Genomic DNA, 12,360 nt, shown 5'->3' with positions numbered 1-12,360 from the left:
TCTTTCTCTCTGTCTCATTGCTCTGGGCATCAAGACTATGCTCTGGCCCACCCAGGGGTTTAGCAAAACAAAGCACAGCTCTCTCCCTAAGGAGATTCTGCAGGCTTTTGTAGGAACACGTCCTTTCTTTCCCATTACCTCCATTTCTCTGGAGGCAGCTAGGGGAAGAGATGGAATAGGAGTCTCAGCCTCTAGACCCTCGGGTCTCAGTAAGTCAGACCCTTGCATTTTACTGGAGGGGACACTGAGACCCAGAGAAGACAAGTGACCTGTCCCCTCCCCCCACCGTCTGGGAGGATGTGCAGGTCTGGAGTCAAGGCCTCTCCTGGGACCTGGTGCTGCCCCCCAGGCTTGGTCCAGCTCCGTCTGGCTCTTTCGACCCTTGCGGTTATCGGCTCCATCAGCTGTTTCGCAGCTTTTGTAATGGGGTGGGGGAGGGGTAGGCATTGTCAGTGAGATCTTGGGAGGGGTGCAGACAGTGAGCTCAGAGGGGAAAGGACACTTGGGATGAGCCTGGAGAGAGGGCAGCGAAGTGACAGGGCAGGTGGCAGGCCTGAGGCGTTGCAGGGAACACCACACGGCCCCAGGGGCTGTGACGTGGCTCAGTATTGCTGTAGTGCTGTGTCTGCAGGTTCCAGCTGCCGCCCAAGCTCTGTGGTCCAGTCGGGCCTGAGTGCACGGCCTCAGATAACAGGCTCTGGCTTGAGAGTGTTCCCAGCCGTGGTCTCACTTTCCAGTTTTCATCTGACTCCTTTGGGGAAGGGGCCACCCCAGCCCCTGGTGTGAGCGATCAGGGCAGCCCAGGGAGGCCAGCCAGCTTGTGCACTGCACAATTCCAGGACATCCACCAGGTAAACCTGAACATGGGTGGCTCCCATGGGCCTGTGCAAAGCAGCTCCAGGTTCAGTCATCTGATGGGCTCCTATTTTTCTAGCTGAAATGATGGAAACTCCCCTCTTGTTTTACTCTGTGCTGCAAGCACTGGTTGAGAGTGAGGTATTGCATTTGGATGACAGGCTTGGGTGGGAGGTCTCTGGATGAGAGTACTTTCAAAGAGTCAACTGTCCCCAACTCTGTGGAGTTGAAAGAAAGAAGGAGCTATTTATATCTTGCTTGCAGAGGGACTAACTGATTGAGGCCATGAGTGAGCGGGGAGGGGCTGAGTGGTGGGAGAGACCTCACTTTGCTTCATCAAACACTACAGTGAAATTTCCTGATCCTGGTGGAAAAATCCACCCAGTTTTCTGAGAGGGGAAGGTGGGGAGACCGTTAGCTCTTCCAGCTACTCAGGTGGGGAGGGGTGGAGACTGTCTCCTTCCTTCTTTCTGATGCCGTTTTTCCAGCACCCAACCCCTCTTCGTGTCTCTCCTCTGCTCCCCACATCATTCCCCCTTCGTTCATGCTCGCTCTTTTCTCTGGAGCCAGGGACTGAGGCTCTTTGAGTAACCTGCAGCCCCCAGCCCCCCAAGGCCTCCCTTCTAGGCTCATGCCAGCTCAGCAAGCAGGGGAACCCAGCCAGAAGGTGACTTGGTATGAGAAGGCAGCCACAGCCACTGGAATGGGCCTGGCACCAGGGGATACAGGGACAGGCACAATGGAAATGTCACCAGTAGCCTGGGTGACAGCTAGCCTCTCTAGGTCCCCCTTTGGCTCAGTCCCAAGCATGGAGCAGAGGAGACTGGCCCCTGCCTGACCCCCTCCCCACTTGACTTCTTGTCTCTGCTTCTGGTTCCCTGTGGCTGGCTGCAGTCCCTCTTGCCTGCATCCTGGCACCTTGAACTTGGGTTGCAGATGAAACCTAACGTTTATTGCCTTGAACTGGGGACACTGAGGCTGAGAATATTACGATGATGCCCTTGGCCGCATGGCCCCTTGAGGGGTTTCTGTCAGAGGCAGGTGAGAGTCCAGGTGTCCACCCCAGCCCCTCTGAGTCCACGGGGCCCTGACCCTGGCTTTCTTGAGGAGCAGATGCTAATGGTGCTCAGCCCTCAAAGAGTCCCGTCACATGCTGGAGCCGACACTGCCATCCCATGGAAAGTACCAGATCATAGCTGTCCCAGGGAGCAGCCCTCAAGCAGTGACTGGCAGGAGGTGGTATATACATGCTTGGTCCCCTTGCCCCCGCAGGGAGAGAACTGTGAGGCTGCTTCTGCACCAGCTGGTTTCCCCAGGGTGATGACATGCCCTCTCTGGTCTGTCTCCCCTTCCCTGGCTCACTTCTCCATAATGACCTGCCCTCAAAACTTTATCTGGGGGGTCTGATTCTGGGTATCCCCACCCAAGGTGCCCCCTGACAACCCGACCCCCACCAGCAGCCTAGGGAATCCCTGGGAGCATCCGGGTCTCTATGGACCCAGGTCAGTTGGTAACAGAGATTCAGAGCCTGGCCACTAAGGTTTGCAGGCAGTCTTGGTGTGGGCTGTCATGCCTGGAACCGAGTACCAATGAATGGTTTGGAGGGGCCATTTAAAACCTTCACAAAATCTAATTAAAAAGGAAGGTGAGGGCTGCTGTCCCATGCTGACACGTGTGGTGCTAATGATCAGGAATGATTAGATGGGAAATTGTGGAAAGTCTCAGGCTGGTTAACGAGATCTTGGTTGAAGCACCTCATTTTCATTTAATTTTATTCTTCACGAGGTCTCCTGGCCCCTCAACCCTGGAGTTGATCTCTGGGAACCCAAGGGCTGGCTTGAGAGGACACATTCCTGCTGGTCTTCTAGAGTGGGGTTTGGGGGAGTGGCTGGGAAAGGGAGGTGGCCAGGGCCCCCACCCCTTTGAACACAGGCTCACAGCCTCTCCTGTGCATCTGAGTCATGTGAGGAGTAAGCAGAATCAGAGTCTGGGGCCCCAGGCCCTGGAGATCTGAATCAGCAGATCTACACGAGGGCCCAGGAATCTAGACTTCACTTGGGCTGGAGGTTCACCTGTGGCTGGATGGTTGACCATACTTTTAGAAACCCTGATCCACGAGTTCTGTGTGGAACTTGTTGGTGAGGGTCTTTGGGGTTCCTGTCCCACTACTGGGCCTTCCCTGTCATCTCACAGGCTTGAGAGTATGTCTAAAGTTCGATTTTGCCAGAGATGAGAACCGAGGCTCAGAGAGGTTAAAAGATTATCCCGATGTTACACAGCTGGTAGGGAGCAGGGTGAGCCCAGGGCTCTCTGGATCCCTGTCCTGCAGGAGTGGGGGGTGAGGCAGGCTCACTCTCCTGGCTCCTTCTTTTCTTTTTTTTTTAAATTATTTATTTAATTGGAGGATAATTACTTTACAATATTGTGATGGTTTTTGCCATACATCCCTCCTCTTTCTGAGAAGAAGGGAGTGGGGCTGGGGTCTGAGCCACCCCCGACCAGACACCATGTGGTCTCAGGTGGCCTCGGGGCTGCCTGGGCCATGCCTGACTGTGCCCACCTTCTGCCCGCAGTGATGGGTGGGCCGGAGTCCCGTGGTGTCCTCCGCAAGATGAGTGACCTGCTGGAGCTGATGGTGAAGCGCATGGACACGTTGGCCAGGCTGGAGAACAGCAGTGAGCTGCACCGGGCTGCCGGGGAGGGGCGTTTTGCCCTGGACAGGTGAGGGGGACCCAGGAGTGGGAGGGGCTCCTGGAGTGGGGGAGGGGCACCTGGAATCAGGGAGGAGTGGTACCCACTATACCGGGGATGGGGCCCGGGATACCGCCTCAGAGTGCATTTTACACACACACACACACACACACACACACAGTACATGCAAAGTGTGTGGTTTTTGCAAATCTTCCCTAAATGGCTTCCCGTGGCACGTTACCTGTGACAATTTTGAGCTCCGTCCGTATTGACCAGCATGTGTGACTGTGCATGGGATGCAATGACCTCAGTGATCATCTGTCTTCTTCCCATGGACCTGGGCCATCTTTGCAAGAAGAATTGCCGGGTTTATGCATTCTAAACATTCCCCTGCTGAGGCCACAACATGCAGAGTTCCCCTAGGGTTTGTGCGGCAGCCCCACGTGCTTCTGTCTGTCCCTGGGAACCCAGGTGGTGGTCTGAGGTGTGAGGTTCTCCTGATCCCCTGAGAATGAGGGGGCATGAAGCCAGGGCTGGCCCAGCTGGGAGTCCTGGCCCCCAGACTCGGATGTGGAGGAGACGAGGCTGCGACCCCACCCATCCCAGGGGACAAGCTGCACTTGACCTTTTGTTAATAGATACTGGGCTCTCGATGAGCTGGAGCTGTTCAGTGTGTTCTGAAAGTGAAAGCGTGAGTCACTAAGTCGTGTCCGACCCTTGTGACCCCCTGGACTGTAGCCCACCAGGCTCCTCTGTCCATGGGATTCTCCAGGCAAGAATACTGGAGTGGGTTGCTGTTCCCATATCCACCGGAACTTCCCAACCCAGGAGTTGAACCCAGGTCTCCTGCATTGCAGGCAGATTGTTCACCATCTAAGCCACCAGGGAAGCCCCAATATGTTCTAACTGCTGAAAAATTAGTTTGAAACCCACACTTTTACACAATTTGGGAGAAGCTATACCTCAGCCAATGTGATTTGCTAAAAGTGTTCTTCTGCTGCTGAAAAATGTGTTTGAAATCCACACTTTTGGATAATTTGTGGGAAAAGCTATACCTCAGCCAATGTGTGGTACGTAAAAGTCAAAGCCATTTCTGAAGTTTGGTGTTGGGTAAGATCAAAGGTGAGTGCTGGTCCTTAAGGGCTCGCGGCCTGGGGAGCCTGAAGCACAGCCCGCTCCTTTGGTCTGGTGGGGGATCCTCGGCCCCATAGGCCGCCTGGGCTGGACAGTTGGCCCTGGGTCCCTACTTCAGCAGACCTCTGTGATTGCATGTTCTGGGTGACCAGTCAGGCCGGCCAATATCATCATCCCTGGCCTCATGAGGGCTTCCCTGGTGGCTCAGATGGTAAAGAATCCGTCTGCAATGTGGGAAACTTGGGTTTGATCCCTGGGTTGGGAAGATCCCCTGGAGGAAGGCATGGCAACAAGCCCCATGGACCGAGGAGCCTGGTGGGCTACAGTCCATGGAGTTGCAAAGAGTTGGACACGACTGAGTGACTAAGCACAGCACAGTCCTCTTAATGCGTGATACTCACAGCTCACCTTATCGTGTTACCGCCGAGAGCTCGTCAATCCCACAGTGCCTTACGGGGGGCTTTAATCCTATAGAGGAGGAAACGGAGGCACAGAGCTGTTTAGGCACAGCTGCTGAGGAGCTGGGCCTGGCTCAGGGTACAGGTCAGCTGGCCCCACTGGAAGCCCACCTTCTAAATACCGAGCTCTTGGTGGCCATTCACTAAATATGCAGTTTCTTGGGGTCTGTTTTTATCCCTTTGCAAGATTTTTCATATCAATTAGTAATAATTCGCAGCTCAGGAGACACAAATCCTTTGTTAGACCTCTGCTTTAATTTTTTTGTTTTGGGAAATGTAGGCACTAAAATTACATTACTGGACGTAGAGAACAGAGAGGGACACAGCGGGGCGGGTAGGGAGGGGGATGAATTGGGAGACTGGGATTGACATATATACACTATTGATACTGTGTATAAAACAGATAACTAATGAGAACCTCCTGTAAAGCACTGGGAGCTCTAGTCAATGCCCTAAGTGATCTAAATGGGAAGGAAATCCAAAAAAGAGAAGGGATAACTGGTTGACCTTGTTGTACAGCAGAAACTGATACAACACTGTAAAGCAACTGTACTCCAAAAAAATTAATTAAAAAATAAATTAAATTACAGTTCTGGAGCCTGGGATTAAACACAGCGGTGGGTGTGAGGAGCTCGCCAGAGTGCCCAGCTCCTGGTGGGAGCTCTTCCCCCTTGGGAATTCGGGGTCCCTGGTTACATGCTGTGGCTCTCCAGAGACTGAGCATCTGACAGAAGAAACTAGAGATCTCTCTGCTCCTGAAATACGTCTTGGCACCACCGAAGTGCCAGGCACTGCTCCCGGTGCTGGGGACACAGCAATGAGCCTTGTCCCCGTTCCTGCAGGGAAGACAGACAGTAACTGAGAAAAAGAACAAAATGAGATAATGTAGAGATCCTGAGCCAAGCTCTAAGCATGAGAAAGTGGAGGACTGGGAAAGAGGCTATTCAGACAGGGTGGTCTGTCAAGGCGCGTGGGAATGGGTGATATGTGAGCTCAATTCTGAATGAGCGGGAGGAGCCAGCCACGTGAGGAGCTGGGGAGTAGATAATTTGGGGTAGAGGGAACAGCAAGTGCAAAGGCCTTGGGGAAGGAGCAGGCTTGGTGTCTTTTAAAAAAATATTCATTTATTTGGCTGCCCCAGGTCTTAGTTGGTGCACTCGGGACCTTTAGTTGCAGCATATGGGGTCCAGTTCCCTGACCAGGGGTCGAACCCCAGGCCCCTGCATTGGGAGTGCGGAGTCTTAGTCACTGGACCATCAGGGGAGTCCCAAGCTTGGTGTCTTGAAAGAAAGAAACCACAGTGAAGGTCCACCTGGCAGAGCGCAGTGGGGGCTGGGAGAGGGCAGTGGGCAGGTGGCTTAGAGCTTTGTCAGTGATGGCAGGTGGCGTTGGGACCCCATTCTTAGAGCTGAGGGATGTCTCTGGATGAGGGGGGTGTGAGAGGGGCTGGGGCAGAGACAGGTGGGGATGGTTTAGTCACTAAGTCATTTCTGACTCTTTGCGACTCCATGGACTGTAGCCCACCAGGCTCCTCTGTCCATGGATTCTCCAGGCAAGAATGCTGGAGTGGGTTGGCATGCCCTCCTCCAGGGGGCAGAGACGGGAAATGGAGGCAAAGGTGCTGGGCACCCCTGGACTCCCCCTGGGGTCTGAGGCTGCTGCTTCTCCGTGTGCACAGGGTGGCCCTCTCTGATGCTGCTGTGTCCCCTCTGATTTAGCCCCTCGCCCCGCCTCTCATCCTTTCCACTTTCCCAGCTGCCCCAGCTGTGCTCCCCCCTATCCGGGCTGCAGATCCACCCTCTTTCCACACTGGTCTGGTCACCAGGGTGAGAGCAGAGGGTCAAGTGTTCCTGGGCTGCCGGGCCTGCCTCCTGGGGCCGGGAATGCTACTGCCAGCACATTCAGTGTCTCTCCGGTTTCTTCCCGTCCCAGCCCGCCCTCCCTCCCCTGCTCTGCCCTTCATCTCCACCCGCTCCAGCTTCATCCCAGGAAATAGCAACAATCCATCATGACCAGCAGAGCCCATCAAACCCCACAGGCAGAGCCATAAATTTCAGGGACACTGTTGCTTCTGGCTTCAGGGAGTGAAGCAGTGGGTGTGTCCAGGGTGCGCAGAGGCTACCTGCTCACCCTTCCCATGGGCACGAACCCTGCAGTCCTCTCCCCACCCTAACCCCACTCCGGATGGTCCAGCATGGAGCTGGCAGGTGAGAACCCTGTCGCCGCTGTGTTTCCAGCAAACTCTCAGTTATCTGCACTTGGATTTCTCACTTTGCAATTATCTGTGGCTTTAAAAAGAACAACCTCCACTGCCCCGCTTCTGCCCTTTGGAAGCTTCTCGGCTGTGCCTCTCACTCATGGCTGGTATATCCTTAGGGAAAGCAAATTTGCTTTATTCAGCCTAGGAAAACACAATACAGGTTTATTTGCCGATTTATTGCAAATGGCATCGTATTATGTATCCTAAAACCAAAGAGTGATCTCTGAATTTTCTATAAGGCCTCTCTGCAGTGGCAAAGACAGCTGAGACTTGAGGCTGTCTGCGTTCGAGCCAATCTGTATTTGTCGAGTGCCTACTGGGTGCAGGCTGTGGGCTGGGGTGTCAGGAATGGATGGAGGAAACCCAGAAGACAGAAGTCAGAGTTCTTGTCCTCAAAGAGTGTCAGAACTCCTTAGGAAGAGGGAGCCAGCAACCCTTCCCTGTGGAGAAGGGATAGCAGGAAGGAAGATCCATCAGAATTATCGTCTGTGAGTAAGGAGTTGAAGTTTTATTTTTTTTCCCCCAATTTTTTAAAGCTTTATTTAAAAACTCAAAAATGCTCCTGAGGACTTCCCCAGTCATCCAGGGGCTAAGCCTCTGGCTTCCTGAAGCAGGGGGCCCAGGTTCCATCCCTGGTCAGGGAACTAGGTCTAACACGCCACTACTAAAGATCCCTCATACCTTAGTGAAGATCAAGATCAAAGACCTTGTGTGCCACCACTAAGACCCGGCACAGCCAAGTAAATAAGTAAACTAATAATAATAATAAAAAGCTTCTAGACATTCTCGGCCATCTCTGTGCTGGCAGGGCCAGGTGCCAGGAGTATAGCTTCTGTGTGTGGGGGTGGGGTGTAGGACAGGGGACATACTACCAGTTAAGATAACTTGGGGCTCAGTTTTAAAGGACATGCCCCACTTCTCACAGGCCCTGTGCTGGGTCCAGCCTCTGGATTGGCCCCTTCCTAACACGACAGATCTGGGAGTGTGTCTGGCCTCTGGGCTGGGGGAAGCCGGACTGATACGGGGGTGGGGGGAGATGTTGGTGACTGGTTGAGAAAGTCACTCCAGGGCAGGCACCTGTCAAATGTGACATAAATGTGAAAGGTTAAACATCCCTAACAGGGACAAAGGTTCTCAGCATCCCACTGTACGCCATTTGTAAGACAGGCCTCAAAACCAGTGACTCAGAAATTAAAAATAAAAGGAAATGTATCCAGGACACACAAACGGAAAGTGGAGATGGCAATATTTATACCAAACAAAGCAGAATTTGAGGCAAAAGAACATGTAACAGAACAAATAATTCTCCTTCATTATTGATAACAATCCCACACTTAAGGAACTGTTTAACTTATCAAACTGGGAAATATGTTTTAATTATAAGATTTTTATCACTGAGGATGCAGCCAAATAGACACATTACTTTTAAGATACTTCCGAGTCCTACTATTAGGACTTCCCTGGTGGTTCAGTGGTTAAGACTCCGAGCGCTCCCAGTGCAGGGGGCCCGGGATTTGATCCCTGGTCAGGGAAACTAGACCCTACAGGCTGCGGCTAACCATCCTGCCTGCTGCGATTAAGACCTGGCCCAGCCAAATAAATAAAAGAAATAAAAGTAAATATTAAAAAAGAAATCAGTGGGGAAAAGGTCAATACAGTATGGACACGCATGATGGAATAAAATGTAACCACTAAAAATACATTAAAAATATTTAATGGCTGGCAATGTATTTACTCATCATGTAGTCCAAGTAAAAGAGGCAAGAAACCAGGCATATATAGCGGGATATCAGTGTGTCTTAAATAAACATGAGTGCGTACTAAGTCACTTCAGTCTTGTCTGACTCTTGCGACCCCGTGGACTATAATTCACCAGGCCCCTCTGTCCATGGGATTCTCCAGGCAAGAATCTGAAGTGGGTTGCCATGCCCTCCTCTAAGGGGTCTTCCCGATCCAGGGATCCATGTCTCTCACATCTCCTGCATTGGCGGGCGGGCTCTTTACCACTACTGCCACCTTGGGAAGCCCTAAGTAAGACATATGAGATGTTAGAAAAGAAAATCCTCAGGGAAACACTGGGCTCTGGGGTGGGGATGGGGGCTCTGTTCCTCATAGCCTGGCTTTGCCCACCCATGGGGTACCAGTCCCTTCCCCAAGTGATGAAACTACAGTCCAACTCCAGCTCTGTTCCTATCAACAGTGGGAAGACTATCTATCTATCTATCTATCATCTAGCTATCCTATCTTTCTGATACATACGTGTGCATGTATGTGTGTATGTATTTCTCAGGGCAGGAGAGAAGGCGTCCTCTCTGCTGTTAACCAGGGAGGGGCAGGCAGGTCCTTGATCATGTGCTGGGAGCACTCTGATGGCATCAGACCTCTGATGGCAATGAAGAGGGGGGAGCAGAGGAGGAGAGCAGTAAAAAAAATGCAGGGAAGACTGGACACCAGGGATGGGGGTTTCCTATGTTCTGTGTGGTGTGTGTGAGAAGTAGACAGAGAGACAGACACCTGGAGAGAACCCATCTCCTGTTCGCGGTGCTCGTGTTTCTGGCTGTAGCGTTTGTGTCTTGGTACATGTGTCTTCAGGCACCTGTGAATGCGAGTCCCTCTGTTTTAAAAGGGAAGCTATCAGTTTTATAATAAAATAACAACTCCCAGCAAGCACGCTGGCCAGCTGCGCAGAAATCAATATCTCATTAATTGAATGCAACCCTCATAAATCATGGGTGGAACTCAAAATTAAACCTCCTTCCTGCGGCTTCCTGGAGCGCTCGTGCTGGGGCCAGGGGACTGAGAACTGGAATCAGTAATGGCCTCATGAGGCTGGAATGAGGGGGCCAAGGCTCAAGAGGGCCTTCTGGGGGCCTGGCCTGATGGGAGGTGATGCCTGGAGCCGGTGTCCTGGGGGGAAGTGGCTACCGGCTGGAGCCAGAGTGCCCTGCTTTGTTCTGGCCTCTGGCCCCTGGCTCTGGGTGGTGGAGGGGCAGAGAGTCCTGAGATCAGTGGGTGGCCTGTGGTGTTGGTTGCTTCTTCAGGGGACCCTGGGCCAGTGTTCAGAGGCTGGCCACACCAGGGTCAGCCTTGGAGGGCAGCTGGCTCCAGGAAGCCACTTATGCCCGAGCATATTTAACCAATAGCAAAATTATATTTTATGACTGCATTGGCATAAAGATGCTTATAGTAACATTACGTATTAAAGTCTTTTCCTGACCTACAATTTTGTCCTGATGTTTAGAGGAATGGAAACATTTTTGTGGACCCCTAAAAGCACTGTGGCCCTGACAGTGCACCACCCTGGCCTGATGGAGAAGCCAGCCCTGCCACCGCCCCAATCCCACGGTGACAACACTATCAGTGGTGGGCAGCCGCACACCTTGTCCCCAATCCACATGCCCCCTTCTCTTTTCCACGGAAATTTCCCAGGTCACAGATGTGCTGTGGTTTGAAGTCTCACAACATCTACTTTTGTTGTCATTTAAAAAAAAAAAAAACTTCCCAGGGAAAGAAGCCTGATCCTATGTTATTTGAAAATAGAAAGTGCTGTGCAAATGCTAAGTCCAGTATAATAATAGTGACGCCAAGTAATTCTGTTTTGAACAACTTGAACTTGTTAAATCAGACAGATGCCATCTGCGCTGTTTTAAAGCCCAGGCTGGTGATATGTTTTATGCAAAAAAAAAAAAAAATGCTTATCATATGAAAATTGCTGAATCTCCCCCAAAGTGAAGTACTTTGCTCTGAAGTTAGACTTATGAGACTTCCTCTCAAGGATGGGGTGACTCCTGGAGGTAGGGAGTGAGAGCGTCTCAAGCATTTATTGAGCACTTACTGTATACTGAGCCCTTGACAGTCAATTTCATGTCTAATCCTTGCAGTTCATCACTCTGTGAGGGAGCTAAAATTATTCAGACTTTATATGAGCTAACCCTGGGGCTCAGAGAGGTTAGGTTACTTGCCCAAAGTCACACAGCTCTCCAGTGGAACCAGGATTTGAATCCAGGACCTCTGACTCTGAGGTCCTTTCTCAGTCCAATGCCTGCATACTAAGTCACTTCAGTTGTGTTTGATTCTTTGCGACCCCATGAACTGTAGCTTGCCAGGCTCCTCTGTCCATGGGATGGATTCTCCAGGCAAAGAATACTGGACTGGGTTGCCATGCCCTCCTCCAGAGGGTCTTCCCGACCCAGGGATGGAACCCATGTCTCTTACGTCTCCTGCACTGGCAGGAGGGTTCTTTACCACTAGTGCCACCTGGGAAGCCCTCCAATAAGTCTCCAAATAATGTGGACCCAGAAGCACGAGGAGTCAAAGGCTCCCCCTGCCCCGTTTGCTCTTCATCTCCCATGAAAGAAGCAGCAGGATAAACGCTGGGCCTGTGGATATGGTACCTATGAATATGATCTTGTTCAGAAATAGGGTTTTGGTAGATGCAGTCAAATTAAGATGAGGTCATACTGGATCAGGGTGGGCCCTAATCCAGTGCCTGGTGTTCCTTTAAGAAGAGGAAATTTGGACGCACACAGAAGGAGGGAGAGGAAAGACAGAGACTGAGGACCGCTGGCACCCCAGAAGCCAGGACAGGTGTTCCCCCAGAGCCTCCAGGAGGAGCAAGCCTGCCGACACCTTGACTGCAGACTTCTGGTGCCCGGGGTGTGAGGGAAGACATCTGTACTGCTCTAAGCCCCCAGTCTGTGGTCATTCGTTACAGCAGCCACCGAAAGTGAATGAAAGGCAATGCCATTTTCCAGGAGAGTTTGGAGAGCGTGGACTGGGCTGCCTGTGTACGTGTGTGCACACGCGTGTACATGTGTGTGCACAGGTGTGTGTGGAGGGCTCATCTCCCCGCTTCCTGCCGCCTCTGCCTTTTGTCCCCACGCCCTTCCTCTCCTTACAGAAAGTGGAGCAGGGAGGACTTCCCTGGTGGTCCAGTGGTTAAGAATCCGCCTTCCAGGGCTT

The 12,360-nt window shown here is 52.1% G+C and overlaps 1 protein-coding gene across 3 annotated transcripts in view; it reads left to right on the top strand.

Annotated features, from left to right (window-relative positions):
• The window catches only part of MGAT5B (alpha-1,6-mannosylglycoprotein 6-beta-N-acetylglucosaminyltransferase B), a 66,740-nt gene that overhangs the window by 9,674 nt on the left and 44,706 nt on the right, over positions 1–12,360 (top strand). For all 3 annotated transcript variants that reach the window (XM_061392719.1, XM_061392718.1, XM_061392721.1), the window contains one exon: positions 3,429–3,576. In XM_061392719.1, the coding sequence (XP_061248703.1) occupies positions 3,429–3,576 (148 nt within the window). The remainder of the gene's footprint in view (positions 1–3,428; positions 3,577–12,360) is intronic.

Source organism: Bos javanicus, chromosome 19, assembly GCF_032452875.1.
Source record: "Bos javanicus breed banteng chromosome 19, ARS-OSU_banteng_1.0, whole genome shotgun sequence".
NCBI classification, from domain to species: Eukaryota; Metazoa; Chordata; class Mammalia; order Artiodactyla; family Bovidae; genus Bos; species Bos javanicus.
Note: the sequence above shows the minus strand (reverse complement) of the source record. Positions and strands in the feature narration are given on the sequence as shown.